Source organism: Octopus bimaculoides, chromosome 12 (genome assembly GCF_046866305.1).
Source record: "Octopus bimaculoides isolate indiv1 chromosome 12, ASM4686630v1, whole genome shotgun sequence".
NCBI classification, from domain to species: domain Eukaryota; kingdom Metazoa; phylum Mollusca; class Cephalopoda; order Octopoda; family Octopodidae; genus Octopus; species Octopus bimaculoides.
The window spans coordinates 37,061,063-37,084,965 of NC_142939.1; the positions used below are offsets into that span (position 1 = coordinate 37,061,063).

Consider the following 23,903-nt stretch of genomic DNA (forward strand, 5'->3'; position numbering starts at 1 on the left):
GTCGAAAATGCCCTTCCCTCACGTCTTAGAAAACGTGCCGTCTCTCTTATGTAAACCCTCACAATATTTATATCATTTTTATGCTGTTTGGTTTGTATCTAACAAAGGTATCATTATTATCAGGTTGATTCGTTCGAATATCGGAGTAGTTTGTGCTATTTGTTTCAGTCATGAATTCAAATCCCACCAAAGTCAGCTTTGTCTTTCGCTTTTTCACAGTGGACTACTGGGGCCTATGAAGTCGACGTGCTCTCCTTCAAAATTTCTGGCTTTGGACTAAAATTATAAAGAATTACTATCATTGGTGAGCTGGCAGAATCGTTACCACTCCGAGTAAAACGCTTAGTGGTATTTCGGCCATCTTGACGTTCTGAGTTCAAATTCCGCCGAGGCTGATTTTGCCTTTCATCTTTTCAGGGTCGATAAGTTGAGTACCACTGAAACACTGGGGTCAATGTCATCGACTATCTTACCACCCCAACACCTTTAGTAAAAAGGATTATTATTATTATTGAAAGGCAGTGAACAGATAAAATCGTTAGCACACTGAGCATAATGTTTAGCAGCAGTTCGTCCTTCTTCACATTCTGAGTTCAAATTCTAATGTGGTCGACTTTACCTTTCATCCTTTCTGGGTCATTAAAACACTGGGGTCGATGTAATTGACTTATGCATCACCCGAACTTGCTGGATTTGTGCCAAAATTTGAAATCATTATTATTATCATTATTATTATTATTATTATTATTATTATTATTATTATTATTAATCGCTGCAGGTTTCTCATTAATTTGATAAAAAAAAAATTTGCTGTTATCTCTTTTATCTTTTACATTATTCATATTATTAACAACTGGACGACCGAATTCTACTGCCACTCACGATTTGTTTTATCATTATTATTATTATTATTATTATTATTATTATTATTATTATTATTATTATTGAATCCTCTTTCAAAATGCGACTATTTTGGAAATTATTATTAGGCTGTGTACTAGCAGAAATGGTAGAAAGGTTTGGTGAAATGCTGACTTATGCTCTGAATCACATCATGAAAATAAGTTTATTCCATTATATCTCAACCGAACAATACTGTGTGTGTGTGTGTGTGTGTGTGTGTGTGTGTGTGTGTGTATGTGTGTGTGTGTATGTGTGTGTGTATGGGTGTGGGTGTGTTTGTGAGTGTGTGTGTGTGTGTGTTTGTGTTTGTTTGTGTGTATGTGGGGGGGGGGGGTGTTTAATATTAAGGATTCTGGAGAGAATCGTGTACTTAAATGATGTGCACCAGGTTAGTCGAATAGATATACTGGGTACTGAAGTAGATCAAGTAATATATTCAGATTGTGCTTACAGAGAAAACTACCCCTATATTTAACGCCTAGAGGCTGGTCCAGAGCGCACGGTGTGTTGATTACACGGTGTTTGATATTCCCTAAGATGTCTGACATATATATATATATATATATATATAAGTCAGTAAATAGTGGGGTTGTGTTAACCGCACGTGGAGAAATAATAGGAAAATGAAAAAAAAAATGAAAAAAAGCCAGAATGCTGAACTGGAAGCATAATTTAATAAAGACCCCTTCCAACCGGTTCTCATTGCGATGAAGCAAACTTCCTTACACCCTTGTAAATATAGAAGTAAAGCTCCCTTCCAACATTGAAACATATTCGATCAGGATACCCAGAAGCATCGTTAACATTGATGAAGGAGACTTTGGCGGCTCAGAGTGAGGGTGGAGGAAAAGATGATATAAAAAGCCAGTTTGGCACTCGGGAAGGAATATATAAACAAATGCATTTGTCTGAATATTCGAGACCAACGAGGGCAGCATACAATGGACAAGCAAATGCGCCCGTTAAAGTCTCCTTCATCAATGTTAACGATGCTTCTGGGTATCCTGATCGAATATGTTTCAATGTTGGAAGGGAGCTTTACTTCTATATTTACAAGGGTGTAAGGAAGTTCGCTTCATCGCAATGAGAACCGGTTGGAAAGGGTCTTTATTAAATTATGCTTCCAGTTCAGCATTCTGGCTTTTTTTCATTTTCCTATATATATATATATATATATATATATATATATATATATATATATATATATATATGTATATGTATATATGTGTGTGTGTGTGTGTAAGTATATATGCACATGTGTGTATGTATATAAGTGTGTGTGTGTGTGTGTGTGTGTGTGGTGTACGTGGATGTACATTCCTGCATATACAAATATTGATGTGTTTGAGTGTATGTAAGTATGAAGGCGTATCTATCTATCTATGTATTTTTGCAAATGTTTGTCTGAGAAACTTGCGGTTGACACTCACCAATCGGTGTAGTGACATAATTACAAAATCACGTGTTCCAACAGTCACAGGCTATAGATCTGAAGCTGTAAGCCTGGTGTAACCTCTGCAGTTTTCTCGTTAATTTGATAAAAGATGTTTACTGTTATCTCTCTTATCTTTTACATTAGTCACATTATTTACAACTGGACAACCGAATTCTACTGCCACTCACGATTTCTTTTCTCAAACTCTAATAATTATGTATGGTCGCTATATTCATGCATGTGTTGGTGCCCGTAGATGTGTGTACATTTTACATGCATGCGTGTCAGTGAGTTTGTAAATCTGTATACTTTTAGAAGCTTGCTCAACACACAAGTACTTTTGTACACACGCACTCACACACTCATACACATATGTATGTATATACATCCATACTACCAGCTAAATTTCTGAGTGTTTTACATATTTATACAGTTCCCTCCAAGACTTTGTCTTTTTTTAATTAGTCGTGAAACCCACCTCCACATAGTTGTTACTGCTCCAATAATCAAAGGCATAAATCTAAATTTATAGTTTTGATGTAGTATCTGCATATTTTGCAGTTGTTCGTCATAAATATTTTCTTTTATCTGGAATACTATACTAACTATATGTTTTTGCATGGTAGCGTATCATAGTTTTTGATTGAATTCACTAACTCCATCATCTGTTGAGTGGGCAATTGCATGTATGTATGTTGTTTTTGAGAATATATATCTTAAGAAATAGTTAATTAGTGAAAGTTGCTACGTTCAGAATAAAATGAAGCAAATTTACGATCGAATTTCAGTCACCAAGTAACAGTATCAAAAGGTGGAATCAAATACAGACATCTGATGATGATATGATACTCTACGGATTAAAAATTGATTTTCAGACCATTTATATACTTAAGCGTATAGTTGTTGCTTAGCCTCAGGTTCACCATGATTGAGAAGACTTTCAATCAAAACCGTTTCATTTCTTTTTTCTCTTTTTTTTTTATAATTACCACAAAGTATTCTCCCTTCCTGAAGTGATAAAACATGTTATTAAAAGAATTTGGCCGCTATTTCTTATATGCCGGGTGCTCCTTTAGAGTCTTTATTTCGCCTTGTATTTTCAGAGATTTTACAGTAATGGTTCCAGTTCAACTGCTCGACGTGTAATTGCCCGACGGACAGTTACCCGATGTACAACTGCCCGGCGGACAACTCTCCGATGGACAACTGTCCAACGGATAACTTCCCGACGACAATTACCCGATAGAAACAACTGCCCGATAGATAGCTTCCCAACAGACACTTTCACTTTATCTTTATCTGTCCTTCATTTCACTTTACATGTCATTTGGGCGAATCTTCCTGTACACAAAAATTGTATTTTTCCTCAGTTTGCTGAACTAAAGAACCACCAGGTGTCAAAAGACTTTAGCTTTTGTGCTAGCAATGTTGTAATAACATTTGAGCAATTACAAGAAAATTTGTGCCATGAAGCAGATCCAGTCATTGATTATTTTGAAGATGCTTATATCAGTGGAATACGACAGCGTAACAGAGGCAACCCACTCTTTTCTGTTTGTATGTGGAACATGAATTACCACGTATGCAATGATTTACCACGAACAATTAATTTTTTGGAAGGATGGCATAACCATTTACAGGCGAATATAACGTCAAGTCATCCAAATATCTGGCGTTTTCATCAGGTATTGAAGGTGGAACAAGCACTTAACGACACTATCATCGACCAAATGCTGGAAGGATATCAGCCTTCACCCAAAAAGAAAAAAATATCAAGATTTAACTAAAAAATTGCAATTGTCCGTCAAGCAACTGTCCGTCAGACACTTGTCCATCGGGCTCTTGTCAGTCGGGCAGTTGTCCCGATACCTACGGTAATAGTGGTAATTGTATTTTTGTATTTGATCGCTAATAAAATTAACGGGAATTTGACTTTCTAGTTAGTATATGTAGTTTATGTAGTATAAACATGTTGGATTCTGATTAGGCTAGCACTTTAAAAGGAAGGGGATTAATCGATTCCTTCGACCTAATATTTAATGGGTACATTATTTCATCGACCTTGGAGAGATGACATGCAAAGCTGACTCAAAGCATAAAAAATTTGAACAAATACAGTAAAGCGAATCTGTAGCTCTAACGATGCTACCAAGTCGCTGCCAGAAGAAATATACACACATAATTATGCAACGTACGCATGCAAACGTGCATATCAATTTACACTACACACATGTGCAGATTTGTTGGCGTTTGGGGTGTATCATTCACTGTACGCAGTAAGAATGAGATGAAGATAGCTTCTGATGTCCACAAAATTTGCCTATATGTTCAACTTCTTGCAAAGGTTCCGTTTTGTCCAGGTTCCTTAGTATACTAGTTTAATATTTCTCGATATTCTTCCTTCTTTCTCCTGGAGCTGCATCTGTGTCTGGATCATGCCTCTTCTTTTCTTGTTATCTGCATCCCTTCATTGCTGGAAACACTGATACCATGCCGTATTGTGCACGTCATTCCAACGATGTAGTATAATTTGTCTTACTGAGATGTCGGCTGCCCACATGCTTCCTGATTTTATAGTCACTCCAACATATCTGAAATGTTCATTCTAAGAATCCCTGTGCATCTACAACTCTACACTTTACTACCTTGAATTCTCCGACTGTGGGTAGCTGGGGAACTTGGAAATGTTCATATCTTATGTACATACCTACTGAAGTTACGCCTGGACCGATGGCCAACCGTTTTCTGAGGTACATACCGATCTTTTCTACATTTCCACCCTTGTCATACAAACCTCATTACCTGTCAACAATCACAGAAGTCTTGTGAGCAGTCTGAGTTGGTAAAGCTGTGATTTGAAATTTCTTGGAAGGCTTGATCTTACACACACATACACACACACATGGTTAAACTTCATTCATGCCCACATGCCGTGTGTTCAACTAATGTTAACAACTATATTGCCTCCACGTGAGTTGTGGTTGTCACAGTAAGATAATCACTTACTGACTGATCTACTTGAACTTGTTTCCTAGGAATTGTATATGCAGCCAGTTATGACACTTTATTCCAGGTCTTTCTGATATGTTGTAAACTGAACAATTTTGAAACACAACTAGATAGCTAAGATGTAGCTGGTTGCCATTTCCTTGATGTCTGGTGTGTTCTAGGGTTGCATGTATTAGAGAATACAGAATTCATAGTTCGCATAATTCCGTTGCTTTTGTTTGTTTTTTTCTTTTCTTTTTGGTCACCTAGATCATCTTACTGAGAGCTGTTGTATTCAGTATATCCAGAGAAGAATGGGATAGCACTTTTCTGGTCACATGAATTTATGCATCCATTCTCCAGCATGTATGAAGTCGTTCTTTAGCCAATATTGAAAAGAATATTTTACCTTCTACACTTAGAACTGATATAGTTTTGAATTGGCTGATAGCCCAGAGGCCTTCTTTTTTTGCAAAGTGGAACGCTTCCATTTTCCAGGAACATCGTTCACAAAATCTGACAGAGCGTCGAAAATTTCATATACCTTGTATGTTATACCTCTTGGGCCTTGGGAAAATCCTTTTCGGGTCGCCTTCGCTACCTCTTTTACTACCTTCACCGAAGGGCTTGACTCTACAGTTATGACCCTACCCACAAAAACATACTTCTACGTCTTCTCTGGGACTAGTTAATCTTTTGAATTTTGCCTCACTCGGCAATGTTCTGGTGAATGTAAAGCAGCTCTTGGTAAACTGAGCCATTTTCTCTCTCTTTCTTTCCTTTCGCTTCCGCGAGCTTCCTATTCTTCCAAGACTACACAGACGTTCCCATCTCGTTATGCTCTTGGTGTTTCCCATTCCTCGATATGAATTCACTTATACAATGTGTTGAGAATCATAATTTCCTCCCTCAAGTGATGAAATTCTTTCTTTTCTGCTCTGTTGCTTTCCCTCTATCAAAGCGATCACTTGAAAGGTTTTGCGTTATTGCTGTGAAAGCATTCACTTATGCTCAGTATGTCCTGTTAGTGTAGTTTAGTATATCCTGTCATGATTTTGGTCCGGTTGATACCATTCTATGGTGTCATTCATCTTGAGCTATTTGATCCGTTCTCTTTCTACATGGGCTTATTTCTCTAGGGTAGTATCAGTTAGATCCCTCCTGGGGGCTTGAATTGATACAATCACCGAGAAATTTTCACTTTTGTAGAATACTTCCTGCCTGGTATTCTCCTGCGTTTTAGTAGGTGCTATCATTGTGTGCTGTACTTTTCGACTGACAGCCCTAGCTCGGTGTATTCCGAGCACTTTTGTGTTCTTATTGGACAAAGGAAATGATAATCGTATAAAGTAACTGAATGAGAAAGAAATAAATTATGAGATTGAACTGTGTTTTGGTCTCGGCTTCTTTACATTTCACTTGAGGTGATTACATTAATGAAAAGATGTAAATAAATTCCAGATAGAAATAGACCATTATGCAATATGTGAGTGGTAATATTGATGTTATCCAAAAACTAATCTTTTGTGTCTCCTCGTCGTCAATACGCCTTATTTGTCGCTAAAATTTCTTTTTAATTGTAGTTCTTTTTATTGAGTCAAACAGGGTTTCTGGAGGCTTAATTATGCCGTGGCACAAAATAAACTCTAACAAAATAAAATCCAGCAAGGCAATAAAAACCAATGTACAGGGTACTGTAGACCAAAAACCCTTATATTCTAGATTACTGAATAATAATTGCTTTCTCAGCACAAAACTTTCTGAACTTAAGTCAAAAGGGAAAATATAATGCCTTGGAAGAAGATAATAGATAAGAATATCAACGTAAATTTCGACGTTATGTTGTAATTCAGAGGAGGGTATGAGTATTGGTTTCTAGTTTATTTTATCAGTTCTATGGGGTGAGAGATATATTTGCAGATATGAATAATACTGAATTATAATCACTAAATTATTAATAACGTAGCAGGAGTGTATGGATAAAATCCGTTTCGAAGATTTGCTCAGCTAACAACAGCATTTCACTTTAATTAGATAGAGCTACCAATATTTCTTATGATCACAATTACACATATAGGCACTAATGTGTATACACATATAACTTATTACAAATCCCTAAATACAATAAACTTTCAAATACATACGCAATTTCAGAAGCCCATAAATAATACATACTTTATGAGTCCCCATAGCTCCCGAAGCCATTTATCGTATGTATTACATGTGTATGTGCGTGTACGTACGTACGAATGTATGTTATTGGGTTTGAAGATGTGAAATGAGATTCTGTTGAAGCGGTACGTGAAAAACTAAATCAAAACATTCAATCGCAATTAGAGGGCTGATAAAATAGAAAAGTTTCGTCGTCTTCACTATAGACATTGCTGAAAGACATCGATTCATTACACTTTCCGTTTTGTTTTGATCATTTTTGTATATTACGTTGTAGTTTTTATAATATTCATTTATATGTTTTTACATCAATTATACTTAGGACATTAGCTTTTTGATGTGAAAAAATGTACACTTAAATATCTGATCCACCACTTAATCTGCTTGAAGGTATGAGAAAATCTAAGAATCGTGAAGTATTATATAAAATACTATTAACGTTCTATTATATTCGGTTGTTGAATAAGTGACTTCAGAAAATATACATATACAGAATTCTATATATTCGTTTGTTTTTGGAATGTATCTTGCCTCGTCATATTGATCTTATTTTTCTGTAGTCGATTATTGTCGTGCAACGGTTTGATGCTTCGTCATCTGAAAAAAATACTAACCACAGTGACTGCAATTATTCAATGAGTTCTTGATTCAGTGGATGTAGAATCAGAAGGCTAGTGTCAGAGATTTTGATTTATTTTGTTACATTCAATTAAAAATTTTAAGAAATGGACAATATCATGAAAAAATATTTACTAAAATTGAAACCTAATGTAACAGTCAGTTACCTATCTAAACATTGAGTATATTCAGATCAACGAAATGAAATATAATTCAGTTCAAATACATACGTGCTCTAGTGTCATCTGCGGTTTAGTGTCCTTTCTTTTCTTTTCTTTTTTTCTCTATTATAGAAAAACCGTGAATCAAAAGATATTGAAGAGGAAATGAAGAAATATTTACCTATTAGCTGATATTCAGAATAAATTCTGAAGATTATGAGTAACTAAAATCATTAAAATATTATGACCAAATCATAACAGGTTGTATATTATCATAAAGATAGTCTCATAGGCGCAGTACATCCGAAAAAATATAGAGTCAGGGATGATCCGGGAATAAGAAACAACACCTTTAAATAGTGTTTATAATTATTTTAGAAGTTGGAATGCACTGAAAAATGGCAATTTCTCGTTTATTCTAACGAACGAACCTCTATGCGGTCACGCAACATGGTAGACATAGCAGAAAAATCTCGCTACCATGACTCATATTCTACTTTTTTTAAAATGAAGGACACTTTATATGGTGTAGCCATGGATGTACGAAAATATTAATGGCTACAACAGGAACGATGAAGGCTGACTTGGAGCTAAACAAAAACGATCGTTTGTGCCAAACTGGATACTTCATATATTTAAACACGCAGTATTTCAAAACGCTTGGTCGGTATTCGTTGATGGTGATTAGAGTATGCGTATTAGTGTCAATTCTTGGTTGAGCCTTGAGCCATCTCATTTCGCAAGTACCAAGTAATTTTTACCTAACCGCCGTCAAAAACTGATTGTATTATCTATTTTATTGATATATTATGTTGATATGAGATTGTTATTCATTTACTAAGCAGAATGGATTGGTTAAGAAGTTCGCATCGCAATAAAAAGGTTCAAGAAATGATTCCATTGAGTGTCACTTTGCAGAAGTACCTTCTCATACAGCCTTCTGAATGAAATCGGAGAGACGGAATCTACGGAAACAGTTTGGATTGACTCTCTTTGTAATTCAAAATAGAGTTGACTTACACACGTCCATGGAATACTAAGCCACTTGCACACTGATTCACTGAGTAAGCGGGTGTGCTGATCAAACAGTAGGAATACTTATCGTCGAAACAGACAAAGATCCATTTTACCAAAAGCTTAATGAAGATTACGAAGAATTTTCAGAATTCAAAGAACATTTTAAAAGCATGGGTCTCTTGTTAATATTAGTTTTAAATGCGAACAAGAATCATTTGTCTTTCATGTTTGTACTTGTTTAGAGGTTTTGAAAGCTATCTTATTTATTAATCTGAAACACAAAATCAAACGTTTAATCTTCATTCTAAAATATTTTATCCTTAAAGTGTTCACCAAAAATTTGTAGCTGTCTAACTTTTCCTCATTATATTCGATTTCACTCTAATGAAACATATTTTGTTACATCTCGTCGTAATATTCAATTGTTTCAACTACTATTTCTATTCTGATGCAGACTATGACTTTTCATGAGATCTTTCTATCTTTAATACCAACTGATTTGTCTTCTATTGTTGACGTTATCTGCATCTAGACGTCTCCAAATAACTACTTTACAAAACGTATCTCTCTAAAAATCAATCCTCTTTCAATATCTTGCAAAATGCCTTGGTTGTATCTGTCACCAATTGTTTAAGCTTATCTCAGCAGTCAAATGAATTTTCTATTCTTGTTAATATTTAGATTAGTAACTGTAATTAATTCTAAATTATCGTTTTAACACACATTCACAAAGAAGTCTTTTATGCTTGAAAGGGTAGCATTTAATTATATTCCCAGGCTATAACAATCTGTTCAAAACTCGTAATTGCCCATACTTTTTCCTATACAGATGTTTTAATTATTTTACAGTACTTAAGATTTAGTTCTTGATATAAAATAAAATAAATGAAATAATTTTCTATAATAAATAGAACAGTTACTGCCTTAGGCTCTATAAATGTTGATCAAACAAATAACTAAAAACATATACTTAAATAATAATTTCTTATAAACCCAGAAGATTTATAGAGTTAACAAAAATAAATAAATTATATGATCACAACACTTTCCGAAAATGCATAAATTGGGGTAAAATACCAACAAACTTGAAACAAATTTAAACTGAATATTTAGACAGAGAGATCTTATTTTGACAGATGTATTTGATTCGAGTACATTATTTTGGTATTTTGAGACTTTTGATGAAATGAAAAGTAAGTCAAAATTTCAAGGACAATTATTTTCATTATTATAATTAGTTTGATAAACGCATCAAGATTATCCTTCCTTAAAACATGAATTGCTTCATCTACAAAAATGGTCAATACTCAAAATTAAAATATTTCATGGATAACAAAGACATTTATAATATATATTGCCAAACTAACATGGCAGTACAGAGAAATAGGACGAATGCTGCTGCTGATTAGCTCCGAGAGGCGATCGCCACTAGCTAGCTATATGATGCACGAACCTGCATCCATAAACCTTCGAACAGGGGAGGTCATCAGCTTCCGTTTGCTTGCTTGGCATCCACAGATCGGTTTCGGGGTAGTTTCCCCTTATCAATGTGGAGCAGCCGAGTCAAGCAGGGGTCGCTGTTGACCTCTGTTCAAAGGTTTTGTTTAAGTTTATTCAGTGAAACACATTCACTGATTTTCAAAAATAGAAATGTTATAATTTCTGAATCTCTCTAAAGGAGAGATACAGCAGCTGTACTGGGTATTAATATTTATTGCCAAACTAACGTGGCAGTCCAGAGAAATAGGAGGAAAGCTGATGTTGATTAGCTCTGAGAGGCGATCGCCTCTAGCTGCATCCGGGCAACTACCCCGAAAATGGTCTGTGGATGCCAAGCCAGTAAAGGGAAGTTGATGACCTCTCCTGTTCGAATGTTTATGGACACAGGTTGGTGTGTCATATAGCTAGCTAGAGGTGATCACCTCTCGGAGCTAATCAACAGCAGCATTCGACCTATTTCTAAGGACTGCCACGTTAGTTTGGCAATAAATATTAATACCCAGTACTGCTGCTGTATCTCTCCTTTAGAGAGATTTAGAAATTATAACATTTCTATTTTTAAAGATATTTCTGTCCATCGTTAATAAAGGCCTCGTGGTTAACAAGATGACCATAGTTAACAAAGATATTCAAGGTTAATAAAAATGTTCAAGGTTACAAAGATATTCAAGATAAACAAAATTTTCAATTCGAACAAAGATGTCAGAGGCTAACAAAGATGCTCATGGTTAACATGGTAGACTGTTAATGCCCTTTCAGAAATGATTTAAATCACTCTAGTATTCTACTAGCAGTTATGAATGAGATTGTAAATACATTACGTAAGTGCCATAGCGATTTTAATTACTTTGACTTTAAACTCGTTTCGGTACATTTTTGTCATTTCATATTATTTGCTGATAATTAGTAATATATTTTCATGGAAAATAATATCAGACTTAATATATGTCATTTTGTAGCTTGTGTGTATGCGAAAGTGCCATACTATTTTCCTATTGTCCTTTTGTTTAAATTTTGCAGGCTTGAAATGTACGATAGATTGTATTTTTGAAGCAGTTGAAAATGGGTAGCTATATGCATGTAGTAAATCTTTGCTCCGTTATTTTGCTAATTTGTATATTTTGTTGGAACAAGTACAGGGCGTTTTAATGCAGTTTTAGAATATACACAACATAGGGAATATTTCCCATCGGTATTTTGCATGTTCCATACAATATTATAGCAAAGAGTATTCTCACTGAAGAGATAAGTTTTATAATACTGTCAAATTATTCGTTTAGATTTTCGTTCAGTCTGCTTTCACACTCTCATCTAAGACCAAATATTTATAGAACACGGGAATGTTCAGTTCTCTATATATCTACTTCCAAATGTTACAAATGATCTGCTTGATTTATTATCATGTTCTTGTATTTTATATTCCAAAGGATTGCTAAAAGGTCATACAATATTGAGGAGACTTTTAAGTTAGAGTTAGGCTTAGGTTACAAATTTGGTTTATTCATGAAGAGATGATGGGTAAACAGGTCCTTATACTCTGCATGTTCTATCTCAAATTATATTGATAAGCATTTATAGATAACTCCTCTGCTCCTCAGAAATATCAAATGTGAAATTTGTATAATTTAATGAATGGTAGTCTTTTAAAAAGGTTATGAAGTAATATGGGAAAATTAAAATTTACTGCTTTTGATTTTGGTAAGTAGACTTTAGTATGAGAATCTTGAAATTCATATATGCCACTTTGGTAATTCTTCTGTGGTAATCCATAATAATTATGTATAAAATCCATTACACTGTCCTGTATTCCAAATATAGTTCATAGACTTAAATAATATAATGTGAAATTATTTGTGAGATTTCTTTTATTGCCCACGAGGGCCAACACAGAGAGGACAATACAACCTGATTTTGGGGGTCAGATACACGAATGGGAATACACAAAATATGACTTTTAAAAATTTAACATAATATAAATGAACGAATGATGGGACCGAGGATAGAGTGGAAGCACGGGTTTAGCTCGGGCCCCACGAGCTCCGCCTCGCCACTGATAACTGAGATAAGCCCTGTACCGCGTTCAAGAGGTTACTCCTCTCGCAACGTCCACGCTATATTCTTCCATCGGTTCTTAAACATTTCCGCAGTCAGGCATTTCCTCTCTAGCCCTATTTTCCATTTAAGGTGGAAGATGAAATAATCCACCAGTGCAGAGCCAGAAATGAAAATGCCCGACTTTAACCCTTTCCCTCTAGTTCTCTAAATAACCTTTCTTGCAGTTGCTACTACAGTGAGAAAACAAATCTTACCTTCTTTCGAGAGGAAATCAGGTGGGTCAATTTTTAATATAGACTCAGTCGATAGCTGTACTCTTCCTGTACTTGACAACAGTTGTTCAGCATAAACCCACACTTCCGACACCTCCGAACACTGCACAATAGCGTGCGGGACAGTTTCCCTATCCCGCCCACATCTTGGACAGGTCGAAGAGCCACGGCCACTATGCCTTGTGAGTTTGTCCAAAACAGGTAAAGCTCCTCGGTAACACTGTCATGCCAGAGACTTCTGAAAGTTATCCAGGGTCTTCGGCCCGAATGTACGTCGGAACAGACTGGTCAGATGATTATCGTCGAGACCTAAGGTATCGTTACATTTCGCCTCTACAAGCCCTCTATAAAAGAAAGTGGTGGAACTCCCACCGCAGTCATTGCCCGAGCAACGGAACAGCAGGAGGGCCTTTCGACACTCCGTATACCATGTACTCAACTTCGATCTTCGATTCAACCAGGTTTCCCATCCACCGAAACTAGTGAACTTGGGAAACATCTGTTTCGCCAGCGAAGACCACACCCGTTCACCATCCAGGTTGAGCAAAAGATGTCTCAACCTCAGCGCATTTTTGCGCATCAACAGCCAAGGCATCCCCAGCCCACCCTTTAACGGTTGTTGGCAGAAAATAGAGCGTCTCGCAAGTGGATTCGAGCCCTTCGACAAAAAGTGGAAGAGCTATCTTTCCAACTTGATCAACCACGAATCAGAGCAAGGAACGACGGTTAGGCGGTAGGTTATGACCGATGCGATGAACATATTGGCTACCTCTTCCCTCCCTTTCAGGGATAGCCACCGCCAAGGCCAGGTCTTGACTATGTGGATCACCCTGCTCGATACCTCGGCCCAGTTCTTCTCTATTTGGAGGTCTGGTCCAAACCAAACTCCTAGCAACTTAATCGGACCCTCCGTCCAACGTCCTACGACGCTGTCAGGAGGCATCGACTTGCCTCTCCAGGTGCCGAGCTGCAAGCCGACTGACTTTTCACGATTAACTTTTGCTCCTGCCACCGTCTCGTAAACCTCAATGGCCTTGCCTACCTTCTGGAGGTGATCCAATTCGGTTACGATGATGGTGATGTCATCCACGTAGGCTGAAACCGACTTTCCACAACCTGGCTGCCTCGGGATGCCGCTCAATTTTCGCAGTAATGGCTCAAGAGCCACTACATACAAAAGCGGGGAGAGCGGACAACCTTGACGAACCGAGCGTTTGATGTTGAACGGCTTCGATAAGAAGCCGTTCACCCGAACTACCGAGTCGATGTTATCGTAACTTTCAATAATCCACCTAAGGAAGCCAAGACCCAGGCCGAACTGTGCCAGAACAGACACCAGGTAGCGATGGTCAACCCTATCGAATGCCTTAGATTGGTCTAAATGGACCAGTGCTCTGCCCTTGCCAGAATCAATATTAAACCCCTCTAAAGAGTACCGTATAAGATGGAGATTATCCTGTATGGTTCTACCGGGAACGGCACATGTCTGTACCTCCCCGATCAGACCATCCGCGACACGCGCCAATCTTTTCGATAACACTTTGGCCAAAATCTTCAACTCTGTGTTTAGCAGAGTGATGGGCCGAAAATTATCAACGGAAGCCCCCTTGTTCGAGTCCTTTCTGACAAGCGTCACCACTCCCCGGCGCACAGATCTGGGAATTAACTCGTTCTGCTGCCAGTTCGCGAAGACATTCGCCAGCAGGTGCCCGAACAAGTCTGGCATACTCTTATACAACTCGTAAGGTAAACCATCCAGTCCCGGTGCCTTACCGGCGCCACAGTCTGCCATAGCTTCAATTACCTCCTCAGGTGTGATCGGCCCTTCACAGCTCTCTGTGTCCCGCCCCGATAGGCGCGGCAGCCCGGCGAGGAAGTCCGTTAGGTCCCTCCCGTTATCCGGTCCGCTGCCCCCACCGAAAAGCTGCGTGAAGTGCTCCTGAAAAGCCTCACACATCTCCTCGGGCTCGTTTATCAACTTACTTTGGTTCGTCAAAGATCGGATTGTAGCATCATTACCACGTTGGGCTTCCACCACTCGGGCTCATCCTGCGGCCCTGATTCCCTCGCAACCCACAGCACAGAGTCTAGCCCTGACAATGCAACCCTTGTGTTTGGCTTTGAGGTGCTGGTTTAACGCCAGTCTCTTGGCCTTCACCTGAATCGCAGAGCCAGTTCTCATTGTTCCCTCTAATTCCTTAACTAAAACTGATTCCCTCCTACTCTCTCTAGCCACTAAACCTATGCTATATCTAATAGACTCAAATTTAATGGCTCGCTTGCGGGCATACCACCATTTATTATTAATAATGGTACCGGTTAATGCCCTCTGAATCAACAACCTAATCCGATCTCTGTACTCCTTAATCGCCAAAAGGGATGTATTAAGTTTCCAGTAGCCGAAGCCTCTATTATATAGCTTATCTATGTCAAGCCTACAGGTGATCATTTTATGATCGCTGTAGCTGACTGGGTAAAACTGTGGACACTTAGCTATATTTCTATCTACTTTTCTAATTAAGACTATCTATGTATGATCTGGAAGATCTGTTGCTATTTGACCAAGTTCACATTGGAGCGTTCGGAAATTCCAGCCTATAAGGATCTGTTAGCTTAAAGCGGTTTAGCAGTTCCAGGAAGCAAGAATTACCTTTTCTAGTAGTTCTCGAGCTAACATAATCTACGCGTACCTCGCAGATTGTGTTAAAGCCACCTAGCACAACTAAAGTGTGTGATGTACCGAGAAACTTCTCCAGATTCCGATAATAATCACTTTGCCCGGATGGCTGGAGTGCATAAATTGCATAGTCTGAAAACTTTACCATGGCTGAACGTCAAGTCCATGACGACCAGCCTACCTTCTGGATCTGAAAAAATTAATTTTTTCTCAGAAACCTGGTTTCTTTTTAATAGGACCAACACCCCTCCCCACTAGAAGGACAGTCTGGAGAGAGAAAAACTCTCGTAGCCATTCAACAGGGGAGCAGATCTCTTGGCCCCCTTAACCGGGTCTCTTTAGCAACAATAACATCCAATTTCCGCAACATGATGTCATTAAGGACCTTACTTCCATTCTGACATCAGGCTACGCACATTTATACAACCTACATGAATGTTTGACATCGCTTACCTCTGCATCAGTGGTTCGAGGTTCCTTCGTTCTCGTTTTCTTTCTCCTTTTCCCGGGCTCGTGGCGTATTTGGACGTAGGCCCTCGTAAATATATGGAGAAAAATCCATTCTGAGAGGGCCTATGTCGTGAAAGAATTCGGACTTAATCCGTCGGTAATCCTTCCAGCCTACCCTGTAGATGAGAAAGTCTTTTGATGATGTTTTTTTCACCCGTTTGGCAGATGAAATAGCTGCCAAAAGGTTAATCAGTCTATTACGTGATGCCTTGATGGCCATGTATGTATTTTCTTTTTTATTTTTCGTTCTTCTTTTTTAAGTTCAGTTTAGTAGGGGTGGTCTGTGTTCTTTTCTTCTTTTATTTTTTTGGAAAAAGTCGACCACCCCTCCTCTCTATCTTTCTCTTCACTCTATTCTGTCGATATTGGTGTTAACTCTACTTTCGGTGTTGGTGCTGGCGTTTCATTTGTTGTTTCTTCTAATTCTTCTTCTTCTTGTTCTTTTTCTTTCGGTTTACATTCCGACCTGATGTGGCCCTTCAACCTGCAGTTAAAACACCTTAGTTTTCTTCCTTCAACAAATACTATCAATCTTTCTTCTCTGCCAACATTTACGATTTCCGCAATGTCTTCGAGGGTTGCGACTTCTGCTTGAATTAGCATTGTCGATTCTCCTCCTTTCCACAGAGGCCTGGGGTATAGTTATTTTGTCCTCCAGGCCCATCGTGATAGCTGCCACTAAACAGGTAGCATCAACTATTGGAGGGATGTTGTTGACTTTCCCCTTTGACGTTCTTCTTCCCATATATACGGGAAGAAGACCCACCTCCTCCGTTCTGAGGGTCACCGAGGAGTACTTCTTATCTGCTTCTTCTGACCTAAACTTCACTTCGACCGTTCCAAATATTTTGCCACGGTTAATGTACGTAATATCAGGTCAAATAGGTTTGAGGTATTTTTCCACAATTTTCTCCTCTGTTTTATATATCCTCCCCCCCCCCCCCCGAATGTTGTAGGTTTTATACAAGATTCTCCTCCTGTTAACTAAGTTAGTTGTTTCTTCCGGAGTGGCCACTTGAATTTCAGACCCCTCTTTTTTTCAGTATTGACATGTATATTTGCAGGTTGTTTCTCTCCGTGTTTAACTGGGTTTCTTTTCTTCCCGCTACCTCGGCGAACTTTTTTGACTTCGCTGACGGTGATATTTTCTCTTCAAAAATGTTTAATTCCCTCGGCGTCACTGTCGGTGAAATTCTTTCTTCGGATCTTTTCCTTTTGGCCGGCACATAAAAAAAGTAATTTTTTGTAACTGAACACTTTCGAATTTCGTATACTGGTAGAATGTGTCATTTAAAACATCATTTACTGTTGGCGTTTTTAAGAAAATTCTTTATTTTCGAGTTATTTCGTGTTAAAGTTGTCGTATTTCGGTAATTTCAACCAATCAATGACATCTATTGAGGTGAAAACAATTACTGCTGTGGTTTGTCAACAAGACGTTTTGGCGGTGTAAATTTACTTTGTCACTGTTATTTATGACATCGTTCGTGCGTTTGTACTGGTTTCAGCCTTAGGGTTAGGGTTCGGGTTTTAGAGTTAGGGTTAGAGTATTAGAGTCAGGGTTAGTGTCTTAGCGTTAGGGATAGGGTTTTAGAGTTAGGGTTAGGGTTTTAGGGTTAGGTTAGGGTTTTATTCAGCTGCTATTTTCGGGAAGACATTTCCCCCCACCCCTCCAATTTCTTCATTTTTCACATTTTTCTGTAACTCTGACCCTAAAATTCCAATCCTAACCTTATCCCTAAAAACCCCCCACCTTAATCCTAAAACCCTAACCCTAATACTAAAACCCTAACCCTAACCCTAACTTTAAAACCCTAACTCTAACCCTAAAACCCTAACCCTGACCCTAAAACCCTAACCCTAACTCTAAAACCCGAACCCTAACCCTAATGCTAAAACCCCAAAGCTAAAACCAGTACAAACACACGAACGATGTCATAAATAACAGTGACAAACGAAATATATACCGCCGATAGTTGTTGTTGACAAACAACGGCAGTAATTCTATTCTAGGGAAAAGATCTCAAAATAGGCAATTTCGAAAACGCTAAAACAAAACGAAAATACTTCCACAAACAAAATAGACTGAATTTTTTTTTTAATAACTAATAACTGAAATGATTAAACTATATACACGTGTATCTCAAATGTAAATATATCAGAAATAACAGTGACAAAGTAAATTTACACCACCAGAACGTCTTGTTGACGAACCACAGCAGTAATTGTTTTCACCTCAATAGATGTCATTAATTGGTTGAAATTACCGAAATACCTAATGCGCCTACTATTATAGGAATTGTTTCTGTTTTTAGGCTTCACATTCCAGTTAGCTTTATTTCCAGATCTTTGTATTTTGGAAGTTCCTCCGTTTCTTTTAGAGAAACATTATCATCTGTTGGTATTGATACATCGATTAGAAAGCATTTTTTCTTGGTGATCTCTAACAACTATATCCAGCCTATTAACCTTCATTTCTTTATCTGTGTGTTTTGGCATATTCCAAAGTATGGTTGCTTTCTCATTGCAATACGGTTTATTGTCCTTTCTCCATCACCACATATTCTGCAGTTATTTGTTGCATTTTTTCATTATGTGATTTTGGTGATTTCTGGAGGGAAGTCTTCTCAGCCATTGTTGAGAATTTGCTTTGTCTATTTCTTTTCTTCGCAGTCACAGCATATCTCCAGAGGTCTCGGTCTTTTGCCATTGCCTCTGTGAGGCCCAACATTCGAAGGTCATGTTTCACCACCTCATCCCATGCCTTCATGGGTCTACCTCTACCCTGGATTCCTTCAACTGTTTGAGAGTGGCACTTCTTCACACATCTCTCCTCATCCATCCATAATACCAGCGCAACGTCTCTCTTGCACACCACATCTGATGCTGTTTATGTCCAACATTTCTCTCGGAGCGCTTATACTCTGTCGTGTGTGCACACTGACATTACACATCCAACGGATCATGCTAGCTTCATTTCTTTCGAGCCTACGCATGTCCTCCGCAGTCATGGCTCATGTTTCACTGCCGTGAAGCATGGCAGTTCACACACATGCATCGTACAATCTACTCCCTTTGTTATATTCTATATAACAAATTCTTTGTTATATTTAAAATTAATTGAAAGAAACACAGAGCATCTCAACAGAAATATGGTAACAGAAGGGTTACACATAAACAATCACATCATTGAAGCCTCAAAGCAACAATATAATGCAGGATAAATTCAAAACAATGTGAATAAATAAGCTTTACATTTGGCAGATTAATCTGAGCCCTAAAGGGCTAAACTTACTGTTTATTTTCACATAATATTTTCCATTTAAGGGCTTTTCATGCCATCATTTTAACATGAGACGTTTTTGTTCCAACTCTAGTTTGGATTTGAGTTGTTTCACAGCTTTAGCTGTTTTTCTTTATCTTTATAGATATCAGGTACTATAATTTCTTTCTTGTATTTTTCAGCTTACTTAAAGACAGAAGACAATTTTGTGGCTATTTGTACAAGTTTCCTTGCTTCTGAATCCTATGGTAGTTATTTCATAGTAGTTTTCTAGCTGTATAAGGATTCTACCACCTTCAATATGTTATGTATATAACCTTTCTATGTCAGATTTTGGGCGGTGCATCCTAAATTCTCTCATTATTTTTCTTACTTTCCTGCCTATTTTGATTAGTTCATTTAGAGTCCAGTTAAGAATGTTGTAGCTGTAACTTATAACTGGGACGGCTAGAATATTGATACCTATTATCTTGTTTTTCGCATTGAGCGCTGTTTTCAGCATTAATCTAACTCGTCTATAGAATTCCTTTCTTATCTTCTTTTTCATTTGTGCGTGTTGTATCGTATTTAGTTCATTGATTCCTAAGTATTTGTATGTCTGGTTTTGGTCTAACTCTCTTATTTCATTTGCTTTATGTAGTGTGACTTGTTTTTCTCTTTTCAAGGTTGCTCTGGCACATTTTTGTAAGCCGAATTTCATGTTTATTTCTTTGGTAAATACACGCACGGTCTGTAGTTTTAGATCATCCATATATAAGAGATGGTTGATTGTTTTGCCGTAACAGTTGTTTCCACATCCAGTTCTGTTTAGCATGTAAGGTAAAGGTGTTAGTGCTAAGCAGAAATGGGTGGAAAGAGCGTGTATCTCTTGAATATTCCTCTTTTAATGGAGATGGCTTTGGTTTTTATGAGTCCCTCTTTTGTCTGGAGCTGTTTGCCATTTATTCATGGCATGTTTTATATATTTCATGATTGTTGATGCTACCTTGCTGGTGGCTAGTGTTTCTAGGCCCTATGTGTGGGGAATACTGTCAAAAGCCTTTCGATAATCGATCCAAGCCATACCTAAACCCTTCTTTTTCCTTCAGCTGCGTTCAGTTATGGCTTTATTGATCAATAGCTGGTCTTTACAGCCTTATGAGCCCTTGCAGCATTTCTTTCGCTCTTTTGGAAACAGGTCTTCTTCCAGATTGTTACTTTTATCATCATCATTATAATCCTCATTATTATTATTAAAGCGGCGAGCTGGCAGAATCGTTAGAACGCCGGGCAAAATGCTTAGCGGTATTTCGTTCGTCTTTTCGTTCTGGGTTCAAATGCCGCCGTGGCCGACTTTGCCTTTCATCTCTGCGAGGTCGATAAAATAGTACCAGTTGATTACTGGGGACGATGTAATCGAGTTAACCCACCTCCAACAAAATTTCAGGCCCCGTGCGTATAGTAAAAACATTATTATTATTATCATTGCTGTGGTTGTAACCAGATTTTTATGTATTGTTCTCGTATATTGCTAAAATCATTGCAAAATGTGTGAAATCAAATATCATAATAATGACTTCGAAACTTGCAAAATTGTCTTCATATTAAAAATGACCATTGAGAAAATGTTTTCCTTGAAGTAGATAGAAAAATGGGAAAATGGGAATAAACAATCGCATGACTTGAAAAACAGAAACTAATGCATTATAACTGTCCAGTTTATATCAGATTAATATGCTCAGATTTTACATGACAAATGTATTACATTTTCTTTTGCAGTTACTCTCCAGTGAAAGAGAATCTCGTCCAGTGGAAAACGAGGAAAGTGCCCCAGATCTCAAGAAACGATACATTCTTCACTCCGTTGAATATCCAGGACTTGATCCAGAAGATCTTATAGAAACTACATCTTTGGATAAGCGAGGATTTGATTCAATCGATGGAACAGGTTTCCGTTCAATGGGGAAACGACCTTTTGATTCCATATCGGGGAGTTCATTTTCACAATTAGGAAAACGAAAATTCGACTCTATTTCTGGGGGAGCATTTAGCCAAATGGGAAAAAGGCCTTTTGATTCGATTGATGGTGGTTCATTTAATACAATGGGTAAGAGGAAATTTGACTCCATTGCAAGCAGCTCATTTGGTCGTATGGGTAAACGTCCATTCGACTCAATATCTGACGGAATGTTCAACACAATGGGTAAAAGAAAATTTGATTCGATCTCAGATAGTAATTTTGCTAGCATGGGTAAGCGTCAGTTTGATGCTATCAGTCATAGTCGTTTCTATAAAATGGGAGATGGAGCTGGATCCCGACTCTTTCGAAGAAATTTCGATCGTATTTCCGGTAATGAAGGATTGTCGCCTGGATTCCCAAGATTAATGGGAAGTCACGTGAAACGTCCCTTTAAACTTTACAGCCTTAAACCATCCAAAGACTAAAAATGGACTCTGAGACTGGATTTAGAGAAATCAAAACAAATAAATAAATGCATCAGTAAAAATGTAAAAAGCTGAGAACCAGCAGAATAGCAAAATTTTACTACTCCATACCGGAAAGTGAGAACAATATGTTAAAAAATATAATAATCTGCGGTTCAACATCAATTGAATTTTTAAAAAAGTATTCAGATATTTTAAATGACCAAAAATTCCTAAACAATTTAATATTTTCAAGTATAAATAACTAATATGTTTTATATATATATATATATATATATATATATATATATATATATATATATATATATATATATATATATATATATATATATATATATGCATGTGTGTGTCTGTCTGTGTGTATTGTTTCTTTTCCGTTTCTCAGCTGGTTTTGTTCCAGTTTGGAAGATAATAAATTGCACCTTTGAACTAAATCTATGTCTATTGTCAGTCATTTACTTCCTGTTTGAGACAAATATTTGTTTCATTAATTATCAAACACTTACCAAATTATATTTTCATATCACTACTGTTTGCCATATGCATACATAAAGTACCTACAACTACACACATATAAATACATTGCACCAATGGAAACTCTAGTATCATCTACATAATGAACTGCTAGATCATAATTGAAAGCTGCTTCATAAAAGTTACTTCTCTAAACTGTTACAACTGCTCTTCGTTCTGCAGTGGAGATTCTATGCTTCCCTTTCTGCAGCTGGACAGAGACATTCTTTTGGCTGAACTTGACATTGTAGACAAATTTGACACTTTCCTTCTAGGCATGGTTATATATGTATACAGAAATATACGGGTGCTGAAGATAGTAAACAATAAAAATAACTGGGTAACGGAAATTATATTTCTTAATACGACGGGCAGAAAGTAAATAAGACATTTTTACGGAAAATAGAAAATTGCATGGGTTGAAGCGAAATTTGTCAGTGAACCAAAGAGCCAGTATCGAAGGAACCAGAAAAAGCCGTTAACCACAGGAAAACACAAAACCGTTGCAGAAGTAAGTAAGAAATTTTTAGGGAAATTAACTAAGATTTAAGTGAAATGTTTGAATAACTTCTGTCAGTAAATTATGAACTTACTTTTAACAGCAATTCCGCCAACAACAAGAAAGCACAAACTTTGCAAAAGTAAATAAGAAATTTGTAGGCAAATTTAACGAAGTGCACGGATTGAAGTGAAATTTATGAAGCTACTTCTGTCAGTAACTTATGTATGAAATTACTTTCACCAGTAATTGTGAACTTCTTTCGCTCAGTAATTTGCTGTTGTTTGTAAATAGCGATTGAAAACTTACTGTGAAAACAATAGTGAGTGAGATATAGAGAGAGGAGGAGAGGAAAGCTAGCTAGCTAGTTAAACAAATAAGATAGATAAGATATAGAGAGATACAAAGAGATAGATATAGAAACAGTGATGGATAGACAGATATAGAGAGACAGAGACAGAGACAGAGAGAGAGAGAGAGGAGACAGAGACAGATAGAAAGATATAGACATCACTGAAGCTAGAAAACTGGAAGCAAATATTTTTTTAAACTTTCAAAGACATGAATCTAATATAAAAGCAATCTTTTTTTAATTACCAATGGGAGACAATCAATTTCAGTAAGGTGCCATTAGATGATCACACCGGAGCAGTCACCTTTCTGAGTATGATCTTAAAATGCATGCGATAGTTGGACCCGATACGTGAATTCCAAAAGTTTGAGGAGTGTGGAACTACTTCTTAACTATTATTATTCCCAGGTGTACTCTGACGCGGTGTAGTAGCACTTGCTAGGGTCCCAGGTATGGGCTAACTAGCATGTCGACTAAGCCTTGCCTTACCTTCCTTCTTTTGGCATATTTAGAACAGTATCTGT

At 37.3% G+C, this 23,903-nt stretch overlaps 1 protein-coding gene across 1 annotated transcript in view; it reads left to right on the forward strand.

The window, feature by feature from the left end:
• Positions 1–22,449, forward strand: part of LOC106882659 (uncharacterized) — a 68,603-nt gene extending 46,154 nt beyond the window's left edge. Inside the window, exon 2 of the mRNA XM_052972129.2 lies at positions 21,350–22,449. Coding sequence (XP_052828089.1) covers positions 21,350–22,015 — 666 coding nt within the window. The 3' untranslated portion in view covers positions 22,016–22,449. The remainder of the gene's footprint in view (positions 1–21,349) is intronic.
• Positions 22,450–23,903: the final 1,454 nt, after the last annotated feature.